Genomic DNA, 27,819 nt, shown 5'->3' on the forward strand with positions numbered 1-27,819 from the left:
GGAAAGTTTCCTAGACATCACTACAGAGGATTCCAGGAACATCCCCACCAACATTAACAAACTTTTCCTTCATGGACCCACAGTGTAAATGGACAGGCTCAGTGTAAATGGACAGTTGTTACTTTCCGTCCCTTATCCTTCCTCTACCATATAACAAAATACATGAGAGCTCAAACTCCTCACACCAAAGCAAAGTGAGCACTTACCGGAGTTTCCCTCTCCTGCATGCTGTGCACCAGAACTGGAGTACTGGGATTGGCTAGGCACCTCTGACCTGGAAAAGAGGTCCTAACTCATCGCACCACCAGACGACCTTGCTATTTGCTCCACATTGTCCTTCAGCTCCACTTCCTCGTCCACCACTTCGTCACTGAGGTTGGGTCCACTGACTGCTGCCTCTAGTCGCTGGCTGAAGTATCCATGGGGCTCTTGGCAGTGGAGGTGGGGTTGCTGCCGAGGATGGCATGCAGCTCCTTATAGAAATGGCATGTCTTCGGTGCTGCACCAGAGCAACGGTTGGCCTCCCTTGTCTTCTGATACACCTGCCTCAGCTTCTTGGTCTTGGCATGACACTGCTGTATGTCCCTCTCATGCCCCTTCTCCTGCACGCCACTAGCAATCAGCCCATAGGTATCCTACGGCTGGAGTGAAGCTGAGACTGCACAGCCTCTTCTCCCCATAAACACAGCATACCCAACAGCTCCAGTGTGCTCCATGCGGGAGAGCATCTGCTGCAGAAAGCCAGCATGGTCAGCTGGGAAGATGCTGTGTGAACTGTGCACACCAAGGAAACAGGAAGAGGAATTTCAAAAATTCCCATGCCTTTAAATGGGGGAGGAGCGCATACCTGAGTACTTTCAGGGCAGTGGAATTCAAAGTACTGACCAGAGTGGTCAGGATGGGCACTGTGGGATGCCTCCTGGAAGCCACTTAGTGCAACACTAACATAACATAACATAACTCATATCTACACTGATGCTGCACTGCTCTAACTGTGTTGCAAAAAGCTCTGTGCTGCTCATCCAGGTGGTGGTTGGCAAACAGGGGAGTTACATCGGCAGGAGGAGCATTTCAGTATGTACACCACCACTGTTTCGTCAATGAAAGGTGACTTTTGTCGACAAAACTGTGTAGTATAGACAAGGCCTTAGAGGGAAGTCCAAAGGGAGACAGGAGCCTCATGTAGAGGGGAGCTCCCAAGTGAAACCAGAGCCTGAACAGGGAATCCAGAAGGTCAGGTCTCTAGGGTACCTACCAGGACTGGAAGCCTGTAAGAGGAGCTCCTGGAGAGGGCAGCCTCCTAGATAGTGGGCTGCAGCCAGCAGGCATTCAAGAGGACCTGGTCTCAGTCAGAAGTCCCTGAGATACTGGATAGAAGCCCAGCCTGTAAAGGATTACCCTCTGCCCCTGGAGAAGAGTTGCAGTGGAGAGACCTCTCTGGGCCTCAGACTCCAGAGGAGGAAGTACTCCAGTAGGGGCAAGAGGCATAACATCAGGGGCAGAGACTGGAACTAAGAGAACCTTGGAGGAAAAGCCTGAGTAGAGGTGAACACTGGACTCAGAAGGGGACATGAATTAAGAATGACCTAGTCGGCATGCTGGAATGTTGGGGTGAAAGTTTTGTTTATCTTCTATTTCGGTTTCTCCATTAGTAAAGGAGACCCACCACAAGGAGGTGCTCTTTAGCACTTAACTGGCTGTTTGGACTTGTTGATATCCTGGTCAAGGGAAAATCAAGTAAGGGTTCATCGGCAATACTATGCCTGCATCCAAGGGGGTGCGCTGGGTCGGACTGGAATGGCAGCAAGCTACTTGGTCTACAGCTAACACCTTCATTGAGCATGACGAGATGGACCTGTCTTCTGCAGAGACCTCCTTTGGCAGGAAGTTGCAGCAGGCGGTGGGCAGAAATAATACAGACTTGAATGAGTTGACCAAACAGGGGAGAGGGGGTTAGTACTTCCTTCCTACCAAACTTTTGTTTCGTATCCCTCCCTACATCTGTTCACGGCTTGCTACTTCCAAGGTGTCTAGAATTGTGGGAGATGCAGAATGGAAATTTCTTACCAATAATTTCCTTTCTGCTAGCAGTGTCTATCACAATTCTTTCCGCCCCAAATGGCTCATGAGTCAGATATTAAGTGGAGACGTTACTATTTGACTGTCTTTCTTGGTCTAATGTACAAAATGCTGATCCACCTCCTTGAGATGCAGAGAGAGGAGAGCAGCCCAGAACACGGCTAGCAGAAAGGAAATTATTAGTAAGAATTATTCCGTTCAAACGTTCAGGGTACGCAGGTCAGTCGTACCCTATTCATCAATTCCATCCAAAATGCCCAGGGCCTTAGGGCCTCAGAGTTGCTGCAGGCAAGATGTTAAAATCTTGCAGAAGTTGCCATATTAAGCATCTGGGAAACTATTAATGGAGGTAATCAAAGTTCCCTCTACAGCAGTGGTTGTCAAACTTTTTTTTTCATGGACCACTTGAAAATTGCTGGGGGTCTCGGGGGACCACTTAATGATCTTTCCAAATGTTGTTTGTACCGTTAGCTAACTGTTGTAAAGCTCTTTAGATAAAAGCGCTATATAAATAAACTGTAATAATAATTAACTTTTTTTGTTCTACAAATAAAAGCACACAACTCATATTTTAATATCAGTAGTTTTTCTAATGCAATGGATGTGCCCTCTCTCCCCCACTGCAGCAGCCACAGAGCTGAGGCTGGGAAAGAGGGCTGTCTCTCCCCAGCAGCCGCAGCCTCTTTTTCTGGCTGCTGCAGCCCTGCACATCCCAAATTTCCCCCACCCTCACTTCTCACCCCACTGCCCCCTCTCACCTAGAATCATAGAATCATAGAATCATAGAATATAAGGGTTGGAAGGGACCCCAGAAGGTCATCTAGTCCAACCCCCTGCTCAAAGCAGGACCAATTCCCAGTTAAATCATCCCAGCCAGGGCTTTGTCAAGCCTGACCTTAAAAACCTCTAAGGAAGGAGATTCTACCACCTCCCTAGGTAACGCATTCCAGTGTTTCACCACCCTCATAGTGAAAAAGTTTTTCCTAATATCCAATCTAAACCTCCCCCACTGCAGCTTGAGACCATTACTCCTCGTTCTGTCATCTGATACCATTGAGAACAGTCTAGAGCCATCCTCTTTGGAACCCCCTTTCAGGTAGTTGAAAACAGCTATCAAATCCCCCCTCATTCTTCTCTTCTGCAGGCTAAACAATCCCAGCTCCCTCAGCCTCTCCTCATAACTCATGTGTTCCAGACCCCTAATCATTTTTGTTGCCCTTCGCTGGACTCTCTCCAATTTATCCACATCCTTCTTGAAGTGTGGGGCCCAAAACTGGACACAGTACTCCAGATGAGGCCTCACCAATGTCGAATAGAGGGGAACGATCACGTCCCTCGATCTGCTCGCTATGCCCCTACTTATACATCCCAAAATGCCATTGGCCTTCTTGGCAACAAGGGCACACTGCTGACTCATATCCAGCTTCTCGTCCACTGTCACCCCTAGGTCCTTTTCCGCAGAACTGCTGCCTAGCCATTCGGTCCCTAGTCTGTAGCTGTGCATTGGGTTCTTCCGTCCTAAGTGCAGGACCCTGCACTTATCCTTATTGAACCTCATCAGATTTCTTTTGGCCCAATCCTCCAATTTGTCTAGGTCCTTCTGTATCCTATCCGTCCCCTCCAGCGTATCTACCACTCCTCCCAGTTTAGTATCATCCGCAAATTTGCTGAGAGTGCAATCCACACCATCCTCCAGATCATTTATGAAGATATTGAACAAAACCGGCCCCAGGACCGACCCTTGGGGCACTCCACTTGATACCGGCTGCCAACTAGACATGGAGCCATTGATCACTACCCGTTGAGCCCGACAATCTAGCCAGCTTTCTACCCACCTTGTAGTGCATTCATCCAGCCCATACTTCCTTAACTTGCTGACAAGAATACTGTGGGAGACCGTGTCAAAAGCTTTGCTAAAGTCAAGAAACAATACATCCACCTACCTCCTATTCCCCCCAAGGGCACCACCTCACCTTACATGTGCGTCTTCTCCAGGGTCCAGGCACCTAATTAGTGGAGCGACGCCTGTGCGGCTCCACTAATTAGGTGGGTGGTCCTTCATTCTCTTGTGTGCGACTGCCTAGGCGCGCACCTTAGAGGGAGCTATCCGCAAACTACCTGAATGGAGCTCGCGGACCACTGGTGGTCCATGGACCACAGTTTGAGAACCTCTGCTCTACAACATACTTAATGGCATTGTAGAAAGGAAAAGTCTGAGCCTCATTTGTAGGGCCCTACCAAATTCACAGCCATGAAAAACGTGTCACGGACTGAAATCTGGTCTTCCCCCCGTGAAATCTGCTCTGATCTCTTGTGTACTTTTACCCTACAGTATACAGATTTCACAGGGAGACCAACATTTCTCAGATTGAGAGTCCTGACCCAAAAGGGTGCTGCAGGGGAATGGCAAGGTTATTTTTGGGGGGGTCGTGGTATTGCCAACTTTACTTTGCTGCCTTCAGAGGTAGGCAGCTGGAGGATGGTAGCTGTTGGCTGGGTGCTCAGCTCGGAAGGCAGAGCCGCAGCAGTAGCAGTGCAGAAGTCAGGGTGGCAATACCATACCATGCCATCCTTACTTCTGCGCTGCTGGTGGCTGCTCTGCCTTCGGAGCTAGGCTCCCGGCCAGCAGCTGCCGCTCTCCAGCTGCCCCGCTCTGAAAGCAGTGCCTCCGCCCACAACAGCGCAGAAGTAAGGGTAGCAGTACTGCAACTCCCCCTACAATAACCTTGTGACCCCCCCCATTCTTTTTTTGGGTCAGGATCCCTACAATTACAACACTGTGAAATTTCAGATTTAAATAGCTGAAATCATGAAATTTATGATTTTTAAAATCCTGTAACCGTGAAATTGACCAAAATGGACTGTGAATTTGGAAGGGCCCTACTCATTTGAGGAACATCTGTAAAGTAGATTCCAATTCCTCTGCAAATGCATCCTTTGGTAGGAAAAGTGCTACTGGGTTGGTTCCCAAATAATTCCTTAAATTACAAAGCTTTTGCTTTTTATAGGTGGAACGTCCATTTCTACATATTATCTACTGTAATAATAATTAAAATTCTTCATTTTCCTCCCATCCTCTTCCTCCCTGAATTCTGAGACCCACTCATTATGAATGAGAGAAGCTGTGTAACAGAATGAGAAATTTTTCACCTGATAATTTTCTTTCTGCTAGTAGCTTCTCTCCTTATTCAACCCATCCTGGTAGTGTGGCAAATGATCAGAAAACAATTTGTAACAAATTGAAATGTTTCTCTAAAGGAAGATTTAAACATATCATTGCCTTAAGGTTGATCAATATAATTTAAATTTTTTATCTTAATGCTAATAATCTGTATGCTGGGATGTTTCATCATGTTGAGAAGAACTCTCGTTCTGAGTTGAAGGGCAGGGCTTACTCCTGGGGCCTCCAGCAACATCTTTAGACTGTCTCTTAATTCTCTCCATTTGTGGAGCTATTACCCATTTGTGATGAAGGAGAGAAGCTGCTAACAAAAAGAGAATTATCAGGTAAGTAATGTCTCATTCTTGTACCACGCAGGGCAGTAGCTCTAAGTTTCTGCAGTTGACAGGGTTTCTATCTGGAGGCCTGTATACCACTAGAATTCCTAAGTTTCTCTGGAAATGGCCCACCTTGATTATCACTACAAAAGCCCCCCACCCCCACCCCCGCTCTCCTGCTGGTAATAGCTCACCTTACCTGATCACTCTTGTTACAGTGTGTATGGTAACACCCATTATTTCATGTTCTCTGTGTATATAAATATCCCCACTGAATTTTCCACTTCATGCATCCGATGAAGTGAGCTGTAGCTCACGAAAGCTTATGCTCAAATAAATTTGTTAGTCTCTAAGGTGCCACAAGTACTCCTTTTCTTTTTGCGGATACAGACTAACACGGCTGCTACTCTGAAACCTAAGTTTCTCTTGTCCTTTGGTGCACAGATCATATGTATGCACTCAAATATTTTTGTTTCTGAAGTGGAGCGTCTTCTGTATCTGAGCTGGAGAGGAACAGGATTTGTATTCTGCCTCTTCTTTCTATTTTCTGTGGATACGATTGGAAGAAGCACTGAATCATGTCTCAGTGATGCAAGCAATACTGGGTGCTTCATTCAAAATGAGATTGTGAACAGTACCGGTTTTGTTGTTTTGAAAAGGAAGGTCATATAAGTATGCTGATATGTAGATAGATTCTGTATTATCCAAATTCACCAAACAAAATGTTCAGTGGTATTTTATCAATTTTATTTTGATTAATTCATTTTACACATTTTAAAACTGATTGAAACTGTTCCTGACATAGGTGAGGTTCCTGGACTGTACACTATAGAAGAATTAGAACCATTACTGTCTCCTCTGAAGGATCAAGCTTCCCAAGATGGATTTACAGGACCAGTCTTCAACTATTTTACATATAGTAAGTGAATTGGACTACATAATTTGTAATTGATTAGTTATGAAAGGTTATCAAAATGAGTAAATAATAAAATATGCAAAGGGGTGTTACTTTTCGAGTACATTTTGAATCATGCAGTTATTTAAAAAACAGTAAGGAACAATCAATACTTTGGTTTAATTAAAGGAACACAACATAAAAATCACATTCTGTCTGAAATTGCGTTCATACTCATGGTTTCAAATAGCATCTAAGAATCCTATAACTGAAAGTGATTATAGGAAAGAAGATGTTTGTCTCTCTTTTCAGTTTGTTTATTTTGTGCATTTGATAGCACATTCCAATGTTTCCCTTTTACAGTCAGTTAACTCCAATCTTACAAACACTTATGCACATGAAGAACTTTCCACACATGAGTGAGCAGTTGTAATGAAGTTAATGTTTGCAAGATAGGGGCTTTAGTTATTAGCTTGTGTGGGTCTTTCACCCATAGAACATAGAAACAAGGAAGTACAATTGGAAAGCATGATTGAAAAAACACAGAAATTGGCAGGCCGACTCTAGGGCACTAACATTACTTCTGACGTGTTTTAGAATTGGCTACATTTTAAGATAATGGTGTCCCTTAATTATTTTTATTGTTATTGTCTCTTTCTGGAAATAGGTCTGTGATACAATGTATGGAGGATAGTCAAAAATTATACAGTATTGGATCTACAATAAATTTGTCATTGGGTAGTTAGAATTCAATTGGCTTAATATTTTAATATGTTGTATTTCCTTTAGGGATTCAGCAGAATCTGCACATTGTCTTGATTATGGATTCTACCAATTTAAATTTCACAATAAATTGTGAGAGTAATCCAGCACTGCATAAAAAATGTCAGGTGTTATGGATGGAAAGCTGGTCTGAAAGCAGTATGAAAAAGGTAAGTATAGAAGACAAACAAAGCAAAATTTAAAAGTGAGCATTAATTCATTTATTTTGTAAATGTCATTGTACTGCTTTCTCTCCTGTTCCATTAGGTTATTTTTTGCTTCTTTATCAGACCAAATTGTCATGCTGATGTAATCTTCTCTTAGCCAAATATTCAGTTTTTTATAAAACTAAGGAAAGCTAGCAATCACATTTTTTCAGTCCAATGTACTTCCCTTGCATCATGTTTGAATAAGATTTCTTTGTTGAGATTATCAGTAATTCAAAAGTGTTGCATGCGGAAAATGCCATCTGTTCATGTTAAATGACTCAATTCCAAATCAGCTCTAAAAAAGAGACGCAAAGTTGGTTTTAGTTAAAGTGTTTAAGGAACTTCTGACATATTTTGCTTTCTTAGTTAATGTTCGTACAGTGCTTTAAAAATAGAAAGTGCTTTAGAAAAGTTAAATATTATTATGATTTGATAATTCACCAACAGTAACATGTTAATATCTCTCTATCGGCTGATCACTCTTCCTTTGATCAAACACAGAATTTAAGTTTTGATTTTAGTGGGATTATGCACATGCTTAAGTGCTTTGCTGGACTGAGGCCAGGGAACTGAGCACCTTGTAGCAGCAAGCTATCCCTATGTCAGAATGTTAGTGGCATCATTCTGAGAAAGATATATAGGATTGTATGTAGAGCTGCCAGAGGATGACAGTTCTGTTTTGTGACTTCTGAGGTTTCAAAATGTGTTTTTGTTCCTCATTGAAACAAAACCAAAAGTTTTTGAATGTTTTTGTGAAACAGAATTGTGTCAAACAGCTGTTTTCAGATGAAAGAAACCTCAAATTTTTGGTTTAGGTCTCTCTCTTTTTCATACCTTTCTGGATCAGAAATTATCAGGGTCCTGGACCTCAAAAACTTTCCAGACAAAAACATTGTCAGAGTCTGTATGTCTCTGCAAAATGTTTCGGCTTCGATGAAACAAAGTTTTTTGATCAAATTGTAGTTGTCTAGGTTTGAAAAATGTTTTTTAGGATATTTTTGTGACCTCAGTAGGATTTGCTTCCGTGTGGATTGAATAAGGACCCAGGATTTGGTCCTGTAGTCATATTTCCATATAGTGTTTATTGTCTACCATTGTGAAATTCATGAGATCAACAGTGACCGTGTAGTAAGACTTGAAAATCTTACTGTAGATCAAGGTTAAGAAAGTTTGCACTGCATGAGGGAAGCTTATTTCCCTGGTGCCTCCTTAAACAAGGCATTTTATTAGGTCTTTTGAATTCATGTTGAATTTTATAATAAGGCTGTGTACCTTGATACTTCCTTGGTATTTATATAATTGTAAAGGTATTATCTGCTGTTTCCTTAGAGTTGGTGAAAGATTGTTCTGCTTGAGAGAACAGGGAATCAGTACTAATAACTGATATTAATGTATTATTAATTATTATTATTATTAATAATAATTATTATTCAGTAAAGGGCTCTTGAACAAAGCTGCTGTTTTCAAATCCTTTTTACATTTATAACTGATGTTGCCATTTTATTAATAGTTTGTTTGCTTTTATCTTTACTTGAAAGTTCGATATATTCACTTTTTGACAAAAAATGCTTTTTATTTTAGATACCTGAAATGTTATTTGCTGAGTTGGATGAACAAGAAAAGACTGGTAGAGCACATAAAGAATCTAAGAAAAAATATTCTGGTAATATTTTGGTGAATTTGATTAAAGTTGTGTTTTTGACATGATTATTTTATTATTGTTCGTTTGTCTATTTATTTATTTATTTATTCATTTATGTTAATTAATTTGCTCAGTGTTGTACAAGGCACAAATAATGGTCTGGATTCTGCAAGTAGATCTAGGAACAGGCAGACTCCTGTTCGTAAGAAGGGCTCCATTCATTTCAGTGAGGCTCTACAAGAGCAGAGCACCCCTGCACAATTAATTTCAGGATTGGCATCAGATATACAGTGTGGGAATGGTGCTGGAGAAAGAAACACAGAGGATGGTGACTCTAACATCACAAGTGGTGCAAGGAGTTGAGATGAAGAGAGACATAGGTAGGGTAGGGTGGGTGTTTCTTAGAACCTTGAAGGTGAGGATGAAGATCTTAAACTTGAGTAGGTGGACAAAGGGGAAAATAGTGGAGGAATTCAAGAAGTGTGAGATGGCGGAAGCAGAAAATAGAAAGTCAGTTAAGCTGCTTCATGACCACATATACGGGAATGGGACTAAGATGGGAAATGGAGAGTTCAGAGAGAAGGACGTATGCACTTCAGCTGTCACGTTGGCATTTAGTGAGAAAGGATCAGATTTTAAATATCTTGTAGATAAAGGAATGGTAATGACAACCAGGTTTGTGAGAATAGAAGGGAGTGAGCCTGGATAATGGGAAGGATGGTGGTTTTGTAGGCAGCTTTGAAGAAGGCAGGAAGAGGACAGGATTTGGGAAGTATGAGAACTAATAGTTTGTATGTTGAGGTCGTAAAGCTTGTTGAGCTAGCTGAACAGCCACGGTTGTACATCAGAAAGATGATTGGCGCTAGCTTTGCCAGAATGGAGTGAACTGAGTGAAGATGTAAATTTGTAAGCCACCGCCGTACAAATAAGAACTGAAGTCATACAGTGCATGAGATAGAGGAGTGAGAGGAAAGTGTCTGGTGGTAAAGAGTTGAGAGAGAAAGAGAGAGAGAGAGAGAGACTAGAGAGTTGAGAGGAAGAGAAAAAGGAGGAACAGGGTAACAATATAAGAAATAGAAAGATTAATTAGAACTGTCTGTAATAGTTAAAAATAATACAATGTGTTTTCAGAACAGGAAATTATTAAGTGATTAGATCAGATTATGTGCTAAAACTGGACATTTATTCATTAAAAAAAATTGTAGCAAGAGTAGTCTAAATCACAAAATCAACACTCATCCTGGTTTGAAAAATGATTTTTTTTCAAATTACTATATAAAAACATAATTTTAAATAAGATTATATGCAGAAATCCTAGTGATAAGGAGAAAACCAAATGTTAAATGCTTCCTGCTAGATTTCTTATGTTGCCTCACTTTTTAATATAAAAATACTGAAACCTTTGAAGTGATACTCTGATTATAGGGTTAAGGTCCCCAACGACTCATAATTCTAGACACTTTTATATGTTTACCTTGATGCTGCTTCCAGACATTCCTTCACGTATACATATCTTAGTGTTTTTTTCTTGTTTGTAGTGTTGCATAGCTTATTTCATGTCTTCTTGAGTTCATTTACAAAAATTCCATTTAGCAAGCTGTAGAAGCTGTAATGACCAGAAAAAATATGTATTGTATGCAGCACCAGTGACACCAAAAGCACTCAAGCCCAGGTTCTGCAAGCTTCTGAGCACCTTCAAGTTCTGTTGACATCAGTGGGAAATGAAGGTACTCAGCATCTCTTAGGATCGAGCCCTCAGTGATGTGGAACTAATTCTGGCAATGCTCATATGCTTTTTCAATTCAGTATAAAACTTTTATGGCTTTAAAACGAGAACAGAGTGTTGCCTTCTGAAGGGCAAATCTTTAGAGTGGAATGCTATTTCGTTTCTCTCATGGAACCCTGCAAAACTCTGCCTTTTTAGATACTGTGTATGTCCTCAATTCATGATTTTAAAAGTGTATCACATTGCTCATCCTAAATTATTCTGGGTGCAGTAGGAATGATAAAGCTGTTTCGTAAATAATGTATTTTGCTGTATAGGTGATTCTGATTTTTTGAAGTCTTTTCTGGTGATCCATGAGTCAAGTAAAGCATATGGAGCAACTCCAAGCAGATACATGACTTTCCTGCGTGTGTATAGTGCCATCAATAGCAGCAAAAGAGCAGAGTTGCTCAAAAGGCAAAGCCATTTGCAGGTATGTAATTAATAACATTTTCTACTTATGAGTTGGCAAAATATTTCCATATTTGTGATCTGTGTTTTTGCAGAGCTTATCTCTTCTGCCACCCCCACCACTCCTGTGTAGCTGGAAGCAGCTGGTCCCTTCCTGCCCACAGTGTCAAAAGACAGCTAACACCTCCAGGCTGCTGCTGGCCACTGACATAACCAAGCCGCCTCCTGTCCCCTGGCTACAGCACAGGCAGGAAGGGGTTAAGTCCTAAGGATGCACTGTGCACCAAGGCCCAGGGAACTTGGTTGCAGGGGCTTCAGTGAACCTGACCAGAGAGGTGACTCAGCAGAAGAGGGTGTCTAGGGGATGGAGCAGCCCCATGCTCCCTGGGGGCAGGTGAAGAGGGTGCTAAGCCCCTGCCTTGGGGGCTGCTGTGGAGCCTGCAGGTTTGGGGCATGAACAGGCTGGAAATCGCTTTTCCCACCCCGCCACTCCAGAGCTTATCTGAAGGGTGGCGAGGCTTTCCTGTGCCAGCGCTGTGCGGGGCTTTGGCACATGCAGGGCTCGGATTCTCCTGGCCAGGGCCCTGGGCCAGAGGGTCTTGGGCTTTCCCGGGGTGCCGTTCCAGCCAGAGGCAGTGGGGAAGGAAGGAGCCTGTTGGCCAGGCTGTTGGTGAGCTGAGCATTTCCGCAGCAGGATGTGCCCTGCTGTGGGGGATATTGAGGAGCAGCGGGGTTGGGGGTGGGGCAAAGAGGCAAATCCGGGAGAGGATAGTGATAGGGGGAGCACGTGAAAGGCTGATGGGTGGGCAGCAGAGGTGAGACGTAACCGGCCCACACTCACCAACCACTGCAGCTCGCAGCGCACAGGCAGTGCCAGCCGTAAACGGGACTTCGGGCGGGGCCCTGGTGACTGAGAACCGGCACACAGTAGGGGCTATGCTGAAGGACCAGCATGGGGAGTGGCCGACCCTGCACACTGCATCTTTGTCCCGCCACCAGCCTTGCACACCCACCCCCATCATTGGTCACTGTACCCCTCCCCTCCACTCACCACTGTTGGGCCAGTGGCTGGCAAGCAGGGATCCGGCCAGCAGCAGGACCTACCAGTACTGATGGGGAGGAGACAGAAAATACTGGACAGTTTGCCTGTTTTTAAGAAAAAGTCGGGACACCTGCAGGAGGGCTTAAATACAGGACTGCCCCTTTAAAAACGGGATGTCTGGTCACCCTACTTCAGAGAGAATATAATTATTCTAGCTCCTGAGATGTAATTGAATTAATGGCAATCAGATTAAATCCCAATAATTGTTTTTTTATTAAAAATTACATTTACTACTTTTGGTATTAGGTTACAGGTTTTCACTATAGTGAAAGGAAACCATTAAGATTGAGAGTCCTAATACTGATCTACCTTGAGAAGCTGGGGTGAAAATACATTAAGAAAATCATGCACAATGGAGTGTAAAAGCTCACAAGATGCTGGTCAGGGTACTGTGGAGCCATTGACTTTAGTGGTAACTAAATCAAATCCTATCTTGGTTATAGCTCATGTACCCTGATTTATTGATGACGAAACAGTCATTAAGCCAATTATGTGTTTCTTTTCCCCTGAATGAGAAATGATTGAGATTTTAGGGGAGTGAGGGTAGGAATATGTACTCCTTAACATAAAGAAATTTAAATTAAGTTTAAAATGGAACCACTGGTGCTAGAACTAGGGGTGCTGGGGTCTCTAAGGTGCCACAAGTACTCCTTTTCTTTTTGCGAATACAGACTAACACGGCTGTTCCTCTGAAACCAGATACATAGTTTCCATAATCAGCACCCCCAATATAAAAATTGTTCCCAGCACTCCTGAATGGAAACATTGTCAAAATAGGTCACTTTTTAGTCCTTCCAAGGTTGTCTGTACCAAACTTTCTTTCCGGTGAAGATATCTTTGTCTACTAATTGTTGCTAACCACATTTAAATATATATGTATTTGTAGGCAGGAGTGTCTAAGCTGAATGAAGCCAAAGCCCTAGTAGATGAACTGAACAGAAAAGCTGGAGAACAAAGCATATTACTCAAAACTAAGCAAGATGAAGCTGATGCTGCGCTCCAAGAAATTACAGTGTCTATGCAGGTAATGTTGATTGTCACAACAGAATCTTAAAAAATAAAATCCCCCTTCCCCCACTTTTTTTTCTACATGAAATTGTCTCTACAGATTCCCACGCCTGGAGTTGCATATTGAGGGCTGAAAAACCTGAAAATATTTCAGAGCAGTTGGCTTAGGAAGTTACATGAACCTTTGAAACTTGAGGAGATTAACACATTATTTATAAGGGAATTTAATCCATGTGTGGGTCTACCAAGCAGAGTAGGGATTTAGCAGCTGACTGATACTTACTACTGCAGTTCAGACTGATAGGTCCTCCAGATCTTTCTGTATCTAACTTCTACTTTATAGAGTTGGTCAGAGAATGAAATTTAAAATTTTCAAAAAAATTTCAACCAGATCGACTATTTTATCTGTAGTATTTTAAGTGCCAAGTTCTGTAAATTTCTTCTGTGGCATTTTTGCATCTAGCTGAAAGTAGGGGTTTCCTGAGATTTCTGATTTTAAATAGACAAGCTTATTTCTTTAGACCACTCTTTGAACCGCTAGCCCTTGGCTTAGAGGTAGTCTCTCTCTCTCTCTCTCTCTCTCTCTCTTTTTTTTTTTTTTTTTTGAAGAAGCCATTTTCTTTAGGTTTCAGAGTAACACCCGTGTTAGTCTGTCTTTGCAAAAAGAAAAGGAGTACTTGTGGCACCTTAGAGACTAACCAATGCATCCGATGAAGTGAGCTGTAGCTCACAAAAGCTCATGCTCAAATAAATTGGTTAGTCTCTAAGGTGCCACAAGTACTCCTTTTCCATTTTCTTTAGTGACACTTACCTAGTTAAATGCAAGGTTTCCAATTTATGTGGAAAGTGGATATTAGTATTTGATATACATGTGACTCTGAAGATCAGAAACAGAAGGTTATATTGGGGTGATCCTACTTTGGTCAGCATCAGCGGGAGTTTTGTCATTGATTTCAATGAGAGCAGATCAGGCACAAATTACACTTCCAACTGTAAATGAGGTCTAAGAGAACAGATTTCCTATGTATAGTAGACCACCAGGTGGCTGCAGCCTCAAAATACTTGGCTTGCAAAATACGTGGCCATACAGCTACATACATTATGTTTATCCTATAGAATCTGTGAAATCATGAAGATTTGAGGGAATTTTTCTCAAGTCTTCTGTGGTTTTTATGTATTCTGTATCTATTGTACTTGAATGTTAGCCAGGATGATGGATTACCTATGTGTGTTGGCTCCCTGTAGCAAAGATAACTTTTACCAGTATTACCCAGGGCCGCTGGAAGACTGTTGGAAGCCAAAAGGCATTTGAAATTCCTTGGCTGTTACCCTATCCATAAATCCCCTTGTATGCTTGTAGGGCATAGAATCATAGAATTGTAGGACTAGAAGGGACCTAGAGAGTTCTTCCAGGCCAGTCCACCCGGCACTCAAGGCAGGAGTAAATCTTATCTAGACCATCCCTGACAGGTATTTGTCTAACCTGTTCTTAAAAATCTTCAGTGCTGGAGAATCTACAGCCTCCCTATGCAATTTATTCCAGTGCTTAGCTACCTTGACAGGAAGTTTTTCCTAATGTCCAGCCTAAACTACCCTTGCTGCAATTTAAGCCCATTGCTACTTGTCCTATACTCTGATTTTTGTCCCTCCTCCTTGTAACAACCTTTCATGTCCCCCTTCAGTCTTCTCTTCTCCAGACTAAACAAACACAATTTTTTCAATCTTCCCTCAGAGATCATGTTTTCTAAACCTTTAATAATTTTTGTTGCTCTTCTTTGGACTTTCTCCAGTTTATCCACATCTTTCCTGAAATGGGGCACCCAGAACTGGACACAGTACTCCAGTTGAGGCCTAATCAGCATGGAGTAAGCAAAAGAATTACTTCTTGTGCTTACAACACTCCTGCTAATACATTCCAGAATGATGTTTGGTAAGGCTAAAATAGGAGTTGGAACCAAAAGCAGTGAAACATGATATGCTCAGTGGTATCAAAGGTGTGCTAACAGGACTGACTGTTCTGAGGTTAACATCCTGTAAGAAGCACTCCAGAAGCATAAGGTCCCTCTGATATTTTAAAGAAACTTGAAAAGGAACCAGTTGAGTTGGTGCAGAGGGCTCTGATGTATGCTCACAAGATGCTAATGATGCTCTCTCTGAACAGTGATTTTGATGTGTGACCGAGGTTATGACTTCTTTTTTTAATTACCTGTGATATATTCACATTTGCATTGCTTGAAACAACTGACCTAGTCTTGGATGACTTAATGCTATATCATTATAATATGTTAGTGACCTAACTCTCTGTAAATGCAGATACTTTCAGGTTGAATGCTGTAATAGACAAATCTTATCCTTCATTTCTGCTGCTTATACGTAGCCACTGTTTTGTGCTATCACTTCAACTCAGGGTACAAGTGCCTCACTTTGTGGAATCATATATCACTTCATATATCAACTTTGCTTCTCTTAATGCTCATGAATTTGTCTTTTCAATCATAATCATAACTGGAGATATGAACGTCTGTGTTCCCAATCCACACGAACCTCTGACCTTCCGTTTCTTATGCCTCCTTGATTACCTCAGTCTCACCAAAGTGATCTCTTTCTTTGCGGACGTATCCTTCGCCATTGTTCTCTAGTTGGGTGTTAACACTCTTTGGCTTTCCATCTCTTTCTCTGTGCAGTGTAGGATAGATTATTTTTCCAGGGAGTTTCCAGAATTTTGAACAGGTTCTTTATGTTCAATTTACCCTAACTCTTTCAGATCACTACTTGTTCCCCTTTCTTCTTCTTGACCTATGCCCTGTTCTCTATGCTCAGTCTTCCATTCCAAAATGTGGCCTGCATATTAACCCATGCTATCATATTTATTGTTGCTACTTGTGGGGTGCATGTATTATACATTATTGGCCTGATTTTCAAAGGTGCTAAGCACTGTCAGCTCCCATGAACTTCAATGACAGTTGTGTGTGCTCAACACTTCTAGGCTATGTTATTGTTGTTACTGTTGAGTAGTAGTAGTATTATGTAGTGCCCAGGTGCCCTACTCATACATCAGGACTCCATTGTTCTAGGTGCTGCACTAACACAGAACAAAAAGCCATCCCGTGTCCCAAAGAGTTTATAGTCTAAGCATGGGACAAAAGACAACAGATGGATATCAATAGACAGACAAAGGAATTCAGGGAAACAATGAGACAGTATTGGTCAGCACGTTAAGCAGTGGTCACAGCACAAGCCATCTAACCATTGTAAATGTTTTTACTAGACATCATAGAAAAGAAAAGTTTTAAGGAAGGGTTTGAAGGATGATAATGAGGTGAATTTGCAGATGTTTATGGGGAGCTCCACCCACACATGGGGGGACAGCATGGGAGAAAACACAAAGGTGCTTGTTTGAAATTGAACAAGTAGGTGAAAGAGGCTGGCATCATGGACCGATTGGAGGCAGGAATCAACATCTCAGTTGTGAATGGAAGATGATTGGTAGGGTGGAGATGTGCCGTGGAGGACTTTGAAAATGAAGACAAGTAGCTTATGTTTGATGTGGTAGAGAAGTGAGAGCCAGTGGAAGGATGCAAAGAGAGAGGTGATGTGTTCAAAGTAGCAGATTATGAAAATCATCTTTGCAGCAACATTCTGAATGAACATGTGCAGGGCAAGATTGAATTTGTCAAGGCTAGAGAAAAGCATGTTGCAGTATTTGAGATGCAAGATGATCAGAGCATGAATGAGCGTTTTAGTTCTTTGGATGGAAGTGAAAGGCCTTATCCTAGAGATGTTATGTAGAAAGAATTGGCAAGATTTAGACGTGGCCTGGATGTGAGGAGCTAGAGACAGGTCCAAATCGAACGTGATGTCCAAGTTACAGTATACACTTCCTTAATTTGGTCATATCTATTTATTTATATGTCCTCCACAACCATAGTATCTGAGCGCTTCTCAAATGTTTTAAAATAGACAACAATAATAATATCTCTCTTTTTTTCCTTACCAGCCTGTTGAAGAAATATGTGTATTAGCTTACATAGGCTCCAATTCAGGCAAATGTTCCTATTTTCAGGACAGCAGTTAAATTCATGCTTAAGTCCCATTGAAGTCAGTGAGTCTTAAACACATTTAAAGTTAAACATACTTAAGTGTCTTTCTGACTCAGGACTATAAACAGTAATTCAGTGTCAAGTCTTTTTTAGTACTTTAGCATGAACAATACTATACGAATTAAAATGTATTTTCAAATTAAAATGAAGATTTAAAGAAACATGAGTATCAAAAGTGTAATAATACCACATAATCAAGTTTGGAAAGTAAAGTGGGTTCCCTCATGAATAATCTCTCTTCTTACAGGATGCCAGTGAGCAAAAGACAGAAATGGAAAAAATTAAACACAAGATAGCAGAAGAAGTTGTAAAAATTGAAGAAAGAAAAAGAAAAATTGAAGATGAGCTAAAAGAGGTTCAGGTGAGAACTGATAAGGAAAATGAATAGATAAAACTGATCCTATTTGACTTTGACTGCAGTTCTAATCTGCAAGATTTGAAAAAAAATCACCATGGGGTTTCATATTTATTTTCTCTCAATGATTTATATTAAAAAATATGTTCAGGATACTCTAATTGCCAGCCCTGACAATCAGTCTGGGATTTTGGACTCAAGCTGTTTTATTTTCTGTCTATCACAATAAAGATTTCTCAGGCCAAAGCATGCCCTCAGTCACTACCCTTGTGCTAACCTACTGCCTTAAGTGGTGTCAAGGTTCCTCCCCCACTCTGAACTCTAGGGTACAGATGTGGGGACCTGCCTGAAAAACCTCCTAAGCTTATCTTTACCAGCTTAGGTCAAAACTTCCCCAAGGTACAAAATATTCCACCCGTCGTCCTTGGATTGGCCGCTACCACCACCAAACTAATACTGGTTACTGGGGAAGAGCTGTTTGGACGCGTCCTTCCCTCCAAAATACTTCCCAAAACCTTGCACCCCACTTCCTGCACCAGGTTTGGTAAGAAGCCTCACCAATTTGCCTAGGTGACTACAGACCCAGACCCTTGGATCTTAAGAACAATGAACAATCCTCCCAACACTTGCACCCCCCCTTTCCTGGGAAATGGTGGATAAAAAGCCTCACCAATTTGCATAGGTGACCACAGACCCAAACCCTTGGATCTGAGAACAATGAAAAAGCATTCAGTTTTCTTGCAAGAAGACTTTTAATAAAAATAGAAGTAAATAGAAATAAAGAAATCCCCCCTGTAAAATCAGGATGGTAGATATCTTACAGGGTAATTAGATTCAAAAACATAGAGAACCCCTCTAGGCAAAACCTTAAGTTACAAAAAAGATACACAGACAGAAATAGTTATTCTATTCAGCACAATTCTTTTCTCAGCCATTTAAAGAAATCATAATCTAATGCATACCTAGCTAGATTACTTACTAAAAGTTCTAAGACTCCATTCCTGGTCTATCCCCGACAAAGACCAGCATATAGACAGACACACAGACCCTTTGTTTCTCTCCCTCCTCCCAGCTTTTGAAAGTATCTTGTCTCCTCATTGGTCATTTTGGTCAGGTGCCAGCGAGGTAACCTTTAGCTTCTTAACCCTTTACAGGTGAGAGGAGCTTTCCCCTGGCCAGGAGGGATTTCAAAGGGGTTTACCCTTCCCTTTATATTTATGACAAGTGGGTTTGGAGAAGTATAATTAATTGGAATTTTGTAAATAATTCTGTTAATGCACAAGAATGAAATTATTCTCCAATAGCTGTTTTTGGTCTCCAGTGCTAAAAGAGGTAAAAAGCAATAAAAACTTCCTGTTCTTCTTCGAGTGTTCCTCTGGGTGCTCCGGTCTAGATGTGCTAGTGCCCTCTGCACCTTTCATAGAATGTCAGGGTTGGAAGGGACCCCCGAAGGTCATCTAGTCCACCCCCCCGCTCGAAGCAGGACCAATCCCCAGGTAAATCATCCCAGCCAGGGCTTTTAAGTGGTTCCAAGTAGTAACAGACAGATCAAAGTGAATTACCAAGTAAAATAAAATAAAACAAACCATGCTAGACTAAGTCTAATACAGTAATAAAATTGAATACAGATAAAATCCTCACCCAGTAAGCTTCCTTTTACAGACTAGTCTCCCTAGTCTAGGTCCAGCAATCACTCACACCCCCTGTAGTTACTGTTCTTTGTTCCAGTTTCTTTCAGGTATCCTTGAGGGTGGAGAGGCTCTCTCTTTAGCTAGCTGAAGACAAAATGGAGGGGTCTCCCCAGGGTTTAAATAGACTTTCTCTTGTGGGTGGACACCCCTTCCTACTCCTGTGTAGAATCCCAGCTACAATGTGGAGTTTTGGAGTCACATGGGCCAGTCACATAACCTTGCATGACTCAGAACTACAGGTAGCAGCCATGGTCCACATGCTACCTTGAACATCCTCAAGTAGACCTCTTATGTGGATTGGAACGTTCCAAGATCCATTGTTCTTTAAGTGTTTCTTGATTGGGCACTTAACTTTGCAAATTTCTAAAGAAGCTGACAAATGCCTTACAAAGGTTACTTAGAAATCAAGCAAGTATACAGCCAATATTCATAACTTCAAATACAAAAATGATACATGCATACAAATAGGAGGAATGTATTTAGTAGATCATAACCTTTACAGAGATGTGTTACATGGCATACGTAGCATAAAACATATTCCAGTTATGTCATATATAATTTATAAGCATACTTCCATAAAGCCTTATAGGGGGCACCGTCACACACGCCTCCAGGGCATCTAAGAGGAAGAGCCAGGACTCCTCTGATAAGCCCTCAAAGGAACGTGCCCTGGTTTACCAGGTAGAGAATCTGCCTCTAAAAAACCCACGTTGTCGATATCTTCATCTACTCTGGTGCCATCAGCTCTCCAATCAGATACCCATGAGGATGCTGGTTCCTCAGGTACCCAGGCCATGGCTAGACCGAAAGATGGCAAAGCATTGGGCCTGGAGAGATCATCTGTACCATTGAGGGACCAGTGCAATAAGAAGAGATCTTCCTCTGCTTTCTTGGTACCAAAGAAGCCTGCTTGGCTCCGACTGCACTTTCTTCAGAGTACATGAGACCTTTGGTACAGTCAGTGACTGCACTTACTTCCAAGTGCTGGAGACCTACAGTACCATCAGCGCCCTTGGCTGTGATTACTGTAGTGCAGACTATAGGCTCAGTACCAATAACACTCTCGGTACCACAGAAATTTCCTGGGACCTGGCTGTATCTCACATGCCCAGTTCTCCTCTGCTCAGCTCCGATGTGCTGTCAGTACCAAAAACATAGAAACACCTGAGATTTGCCTGGTATTGCCGGTTTCACTTTCAATCTCTCCAGGCTTTCCATCATTCCAGGGTGAACTTGAGGAAGAGGATTTTGATGAAGACCTTGCCTTGGTGTCTCAAGTGTCAATTCATGGTTCTCCCCCTCACTCCTGTAGAGGCCTCAGGTGAACCTGCAACTACCCATGACCCACAACTACCACTAACATCTCGCTGGTCTGAGCACCTGTGGGTGCCTCCTCTTATGCCTTATGCACCTCCTCCTTGGCTGTATTGGGACCCTTGGGCAGCCTATTACCAGCAATTTTCCAGAGCATCCAGCACCACCCACCTGTTCCCTCCAGAAAGGGGGAACCTGCATCACCTGTTCCCTCCAGAAGACCTGACCCTCAAGAAGAATTCTTCGAGGATCAGGAAGCTAGAGCATATGAAGATGTTTCTCCTACATCCAGCCTCTCTTCATCTCTGGCTGAAGCAGTCATACCTCCTTCTCCATCCCTAGTGGAGGATCCCCCTCCCTAAGTGTTGAGGCTGTCAAGTTTTGGAATTGGTACATATGCAATCGGATACTCATCACAGCTGACTATTTTCCAGGGGTTCAGAATGTGACCACAGATCGACTCAGCAGGCACTTTTTCCAAGACCATGAGTGGGAAATAGACCCCAATATATTACACCACATATTCCGTCAATGGAGCACCCCTCAGATAGACTTGCTTGCCATAGCAGCCATCATGGCTTTCCACCTCCCAGTAGAAAATTATTCTGCCTCTTCCCACCCAACCACAGTGAGATTCCTCAGAGGGCTTGGAAACCTTGATCCACCAGTCCAACGCCCTACTGCAGTATGGGACCTTAAACAGGCCTTTAAATGCCTCACAGGACCACCGTTTGAACCAATGACTACCTGCTCGCTGCTCCATTTGTCAGTGTAAATGACATTCCTGATAGCCATCACATCGGCACGATGTGTTGGAGAAATGGGGGCCCTGATGGCATAACCCCCCTTCACAGTATTTTTAAGGACAGGGTCACGCTGTGGCTCCACCCCAAATTCTTACCTAAGGTTTCTTCTGAGTTCCATATCAATCAGTCCATTCACCTGCCTGTCTTCTACCCCAAACCTCATCTAGATAACCAGGAGGTACTGTTACACACCCTTGGTGTCAGGAGAGCCCTGGTTCTTCAATCTGGATAGGATGAAGTCCTTCAGAAAGACCCACTGGTTGTTCTTCTTGCTAACAGATAGATCAAAAGAGTCAGGAGCCTCTAACCAGAGGCTTTCCAAGTGGATGTCAGGCTGCGTTAATTCTTGTTACGAGTCTCACAATATTCAGCCACCTTCAAATATATGCATTCATGCTACGAAATCCATTGCCACTTCTACGGCCTTCCTCAAGAACATGCCCATTATTAACATATGTAAAGCCTTTACTTGGGTGTCTATACATACAGTCACAAAATACTATGCTATAACTCACGACTCTGCTTCTGATACTGTGTTGGGCTTGGCTGTACTTTTTTCCACACTGGACTCGACTTGGAAACCTTCTCTGCCTTAGAGGGTATTGGTCAGTAGTCACCTGGAGTGGAACACCCAAAGGGATGCTCCTTGAAGAAGAAGAAATGGTTACTCACCCACCAGTAACTGTGGTTTTTTGAGATGTGTCCCCCTACAGGTGGTCCACTACCTGCCCTCCTTCCACTCTGCTGTGGAATTTTTGCTATCAAGTTTTGCGGTAGAGAAAGAACTGAGTTTGGTTCGCCCACACAGTGCTGTATAACAACGGGACAGGGTGTGAGACTGACTCATGTATGCACGGGCTGAAAGGACACTGCTATGAGAAATCTCTGATCAAAGGCGCAGGCGGTGCTAGTGCACTAGAGTGGAGCACCCATAGGGACACACATCTAGAAGAACCACGAGGGAGTAACCAATTCTTTTTCACAAAAGCCTGCAGATATCACTGAATACTTCTGAATTATTACTGTCCTCTAAAGATCCAAATATATTATCCCTAGGGGAGGTGATAATACCATAGAGTTGGTGCAATTAGCTTAAAAAGCAGAGATATATGGATGGAGAATTATTTTACAATTAATTCTTAATGTTAAACTAAAACATTTTATTATTATACTTTAAGACTGTATTTTATAAAAAGTATTTTAAGGTTGTGCAACCTGGGGTGTGGAGTAGTGGGGATGTAGTTGTATGATTGGTAGAAAGGTTTTATAGCCCTTAAGTTTGCATGTTTTGGGAGATAATTACTTGAAATAGATCTCTTCAGTCATTGAGATCTCTGCTTTTCATCCAAGCCATTGTAAAAATTCTACTAGAGAACGATAACAATTCTGGCAGATTAAGTCTTTTATTTAATCTAAAAATACATTAGGGCTTGATTGTGCTGGTTAGGCACAGTCCTGTATTGAGAGTTGTGTAGAACTTCTGCAGGTGCAGCCCTTTTCATGCTCCCTGGTGCATATGGAGGTTGTGCAAGATGTGTAATCCTTTAGGATGCAATAGTCTGCTTCTTCAGCCTCGCTCCTTTTATGGCTCTGTGCATGGGGGCTGCAGTTGTGGCTGGTACTTAACTTCGGATGCACCTGCATATGAAGAGAAGACTTTTTGTGGTCCACCACTCCCATATACCTACTCAAAGACAGCCTTAATTTGGCCCAGGGTGTGTAGATCTTCCTTAATAAGATTCATTATGTATTCTTTATAAAACTGAAGTATCCAACAGCAAAAGGGATCAAAAATATAAGTAAATTGTTTCAGTTTTAATAGCTGTACAATATTTTTGGATGATTGTGCTGAATAAAAATGGAGAATATGTTAGGATTATAATGTACAGTGTAACATGAAATTAAATTCTTGCCATAGGTAAATACCTGTTTACTTCAGCTTTTAAAAATTAAACTTTTTGAAAAGTTAATACCAATTTAAAAGATAAGTTGGATGTAATGAAGAAAATAAAATGCTAAAGGTGAAACATAAAGCCAAATTCTGTGAAAACTGAGAGGACATAAATGTTCTGTTGTCTCCTGTTGATAAAACAGTTATTTTTATTTTTTGTAGCCACTGGTTAATGAAGCTAAATTAGCAGTTGGAAATATAAAGCCAGAGTCTTTGTCAGAAATCCGGTCACTACGAATGCCACCTGACATAATCAGAGATATACTAGAGGGTGTTTTACGATTGATGGGGATTTTTGATACATCATGGGTGAGCATGAAGAGGTAAGTTGAGGATTTTATTTAAAGCATTAATGCAGTAATGTATAATGGACAATTCTGTTGTACTCTCTTGAAAGGTTTGGATGTAATTTTTAATGATCTTCTTGAAGGAAAATAATTTTATTCCTAACAATGAATAGATAACATATAGCTATTTATGGATAAAACTGATACATTTTCTGCAAAATACTCCTACGACTCTAGTTTCAGAGACCTTTTAACATTTGTTCTCCTTTGAGTGATTGTCCACATGCATATTCCACTGATGGGGCACATATGCCAGAGATTAGATGGATGTGTGTCACATATGCCAGCAGTACCCATAGGGTATGCATGCGCTCTTCAGTTCTTGTATTCAACTCTGAGGGCATACAAGAATGAGATGTGCCTCTGGCAGTTCAGTTTCTCTCACTGCCTCCCGGCTTAGGGATGGAGCCTGATGGTCCGAGAGACCACCAAGCCCTCTTAATGGCTTTAGCTAATAGTTTTTACAATTAGTTTTATAGTGTAGTCTTAGTAATTTTATTTTTTGGTTGCCTGTTGTAACTTTTAGTTGTTAGAACTTTTATTCATCTGGTATACTGTTTTTTGGTTCTCCTGGATTCAAATTCTGCTTCTCATTCAAGGGAGCTATCCCAGCTTTGAACAGATACTCAAAATGCCTGAGTTGCCTGGGAGAATTGCACATTCCCAATAGATTTGAAAGTCTAGACCCCCCCTGTAAAGGGACCTTCAGTGCCAAAGATCATGAGCACAGACTCTTTGCCTTAGAGAACCCTAACTCAAATCACGACTACAATGACAGCATCATCCTCAGACAGATCACAAGTGTTAGGCACTGCCTTCCGGTAGTCAGGCCTAGTGGTTGGAGCAGAGGTCGAAGCCAGACATAGGGTCGGGACTTGGCCGAGGGCAGTGCTGAAACAGATCCGGGGACATGTCCTGGTCGGAACCAAGATCAGAGTCCATATACAAGTCAAAATCAGTACCATAGCTGGAGTCCAGATGCAGGCCAAAGGTTGAAGCCGGGGGGTCAGAGTCTGAGGGTCTGGGGGGAGTCAGGAGGTGGAGGTAGGGCTGGAGTGGGTTCGCTATAGGGCTGGAGCAAGATCAAAGTAGGGCAAAGACAAGTCTGGAGCAGGCTGGAATAGGGCTTGGGCAAGAATGGGGCAGAAACAGGAACTGGATCAAGAGCAGGCTGGAAGTCTAGAGAGTCTGTTGCACTGTGAGGAAGCAGCAGGGTTCCTGGCCGGGCAGTGCTGTTGCACAGACTGATTTGCATCTCTGGTGGAGTTGGGGAAATACCTGAGCCTGGAAAGCCTATTCCTCATTAAGCCTACAGTTATGTGTGGCCAATTATCAGGTCATATGAGCGATATATGCCTTCTGCATACATGAGAGACTGCTTGCCTTTGTGGACTGCCTTCCCAGTGGCGTTTGTGAGGACTTTATGTCACTATTTAATGAAAGTCAACTTGTAGCTGGAATGAGACTCCAAGCAGTGCTCAATGGGGCGGATATGACTTTCAGATCATTGGCAATGGCTGTTGTTTTGCATCAGGCATCATGTCTTCAGGGTTTGGGTTTCCTAAGAGAAGTCCAGATGATGGTGGAAGACTTGCCTTTTGATGGAACTGAATTGTTCAGCTCTAAGATAGGTGAGGCTCTCCATACGCTAAAGGACTTACAAGCCATCTTGCTTTCCTTTGGAGTGTACACACCAGTTCCTCAGAGGAAACAAATGAAACAACAGTATTCCTCACAGAGACTAAACCAGCTGCTCTTTCACCATCAAAAGTCTTCAGAACCATCCAGGAAATGGCAGCATTTTCACAGGAGAAGACAACCCACTGCTCCATCACAAACTACAAAGTCTTCCAGTCCGAGAAGCAGTGATTGTGGTGGGATGGTTGAGAGTTGGGTTCTGCCAGCAACGACTCCAGAAATCAACAACCTCCTCTTCGGAAATTGGTTAGCTCAATTGAGGCACACGTGGCCCCTTAACACCACTGATCAATGGACCATGGAGGCAATAACACAGGGGTTCTCCATCCAGTTTCAAGGACTGAATTCATTGGCATGATCCTGGACTCCTCCATGTCCAAGGCCTGCTTCCCTAATTCTTCAACTAGAAAGAAACCCAAACGCTGATGTGTGATCATGATTTGCCCTCCTAGGTCAAATGGCCACCTGCAGATTTGTGATGCTGCATGTCAGACTTCACCTCTGTTGCTTGCAGGGCTGGTTGTAGTTGGACTGCACACCTTCCAGACATCACCTGGACACACCCCTCATCATCCTTCTATTGGTCCTATCCTTACTGAAATGGATAGGTGCATGCAGAGGAGTCTCCTTCATGGCATCCCTACCATCCAAGACTATTGTCACAGATGCATCCCTACAGGGATGGAGTGCTCATATGGACAAACTAACAACACAGGGTCTATGGTCTCTGAGAAAGAGGAGAATATACATCAGTCACCTAGAACTCAGAGCTGTACAGAAGGCCTGCGAGTCCTTCCTCCACCTAACAGGACAGTCAGTTCAAATCATGACAAAAACATGACCACTATGTTTTACATCAACAAACAAGGCAGTACTAGGTTTTCCCCTCTCTGCCAGGAAGCAGTCAAATTCTGGAACTGGTGCATCAACCAATCGTCAAGTGACTGGGGCATGAGCACTTGTGCCTAGTGGAACAGGAGTCATGCCTAATGGATAGAACATGGGTCAGTGGCCAGATGTTGGAGCCGAGGGTCAGAACCAGAGTCAGAGACCAGATGCCAGAGCCAATGGTCTGAGCCAGAGTCAGGAGCCAGGAGTTGGAGTGGAGGGTCAGAACCAGGTTGCCTGGAGTGAGGCAAGGCGGGGGCAAGGCTGGCACCAAGGCAGGAATGGTAATGGAACAAAGCAGGTACAGGACCTATCGCAACTGTGGGCAAATGTTTGAGTAGCCACTGGATTGCAGTTGCTACTGTGTCAGACCAAAGGTCCATCTAGCCCAGTATCCTGTCTTCTGACAGTGGCCAATGCCAGGTGTCCCAGAGGGAATTCATGAAGTGATCCATCCCGTTGCCCATTCCCAGTTTCTGGGAAACAGAGGCTAGAGACACCATCCCTGTCAATCCTGGCTAATAGCCATTGATGGATCTATCCTCCATGAATTTATGTAGTTCTTTTTTGAACCCTGTTATAGTCCTGGCCCTCACAACATCCTCTGGCAAGGAGTTCCATGGGTTGACTGTGCATTGTGAGAATCATAAACACTGGAGCTCTGTTGGTCAGGCAGAGTCACAGTGGGGCAACCTGGCTAGCAGATAAAACTCCTGGCCAGATAATGCAAAGCCAAATAACTGCTTAATTCCTCGCCAGTGTGACAGATGGCTACAGGAGAGTGATAGAAGGTAGATATATTAGCCCCGGATTAAGCAGGTCCCTTTTCCCGGAGTAAGATAATTGGCTGTTCCAGAACAATCAGGAAGTTGCTGGAACCAATTAATGCAGGCTACTTAGGACACCTGGAGCCAATTAAGAAGCTACCAGAATCAATTAGGACAGGCAGGCTAATCAGGGCACCTGGTTTTAAAAAGGACCCTGGAGTAGAGGGCAGGCCCGGGTTCCCCCCATCCTCCCAACTCCCTGCTGGATGCAGGAGGAGTTGACCTGGGCTGTGGGTCCCACCAGAGGGGAAGGTCCCTGGCCTGTCCCCCAACCCAGTAGGTGGGCCAGCAGAGACTATGGGAATTGTTCTCCTTCCTTTTTCCCATGCTGGCTAGTGATGAGGTTAGCTTAGTGGACGGCAGGTTTGAGCCACTAGCAAAGGTGGCCAAACTGAGGGCTGCCATGAATCTCAGAGGTGAGCAAATCCACCAATAAGCACAGGACCCACCAAGGCAGAGGAGGAACTTTGT

At 42.8% G+C, this 27,819-nt stretch overlaps 1 protein-coding gene across 6 annotated transcripts in view; it reads left to right on the plus strand.

Moving 5' to 3' along the window:
• The window catches only part of DYNC2H1 (dynein cytoplasmic 2 heavy chain 1), a 396,411-nt gene that overhangs the window by 98,765 nt on the left and 269,827 nt on the right, over nucleotides 1-27,819 (plus strand). For all 6 annotated transcript variants that reach the window (XR_012667749.1, XM_048844045.2, XM_075127044.1 and 3 more), the window contains 7 exons: nucleotides 6,383-6,496; nucleotides 7,262-7,404; nucleotides 9,025-9,106; nucleotides 11,129-11,283; nucleotides 13,250-13,387; nucleotides 17,719-17,832; nucleotides 23,751-23,911. Coding sequence is in view for 5 of the 6 variants with exons in the window: in XM_048844045.2 (XP_048700002.2) it covers nucleotides 6,383-6,496; nucleotides 7,262-7,404; nucleotides 9,025-9,106; nucleotides 11,129-11,283; nucleotides 13,250-13,387; nucleotides 17,719-17,832; nucleotides 23,751-23,911 (907 nt within the window). In the remaining variant the exon portion in view is untranslated. The remainder of the gene's footprint in view (nucleotides 1-6,382; nucleotides 6,497-7,261; nucleotides 7,405-9,024; nucleotides 9,107-11,128; nucleotides 11,284-13,249; nucleotides 13,388-17,718; nucleotides 17,833-23,750; nucleotides 23,912-27,819) is intronic.

Source organism: Caretta caretta, chromosome 1 (genome assembly GCF_965140235.1).
Source record: "Caretta caretta isolate rCarCar2 chromosome 1, rCarCar1.hap1, whole genome shotgun sequence".
NCBI classification, from domain to species: domain Eukaryota; kingdom Metazoa; phylum Chordata; order Testudines; family Cheloniidae; genus Caretta; species Caretta caretta.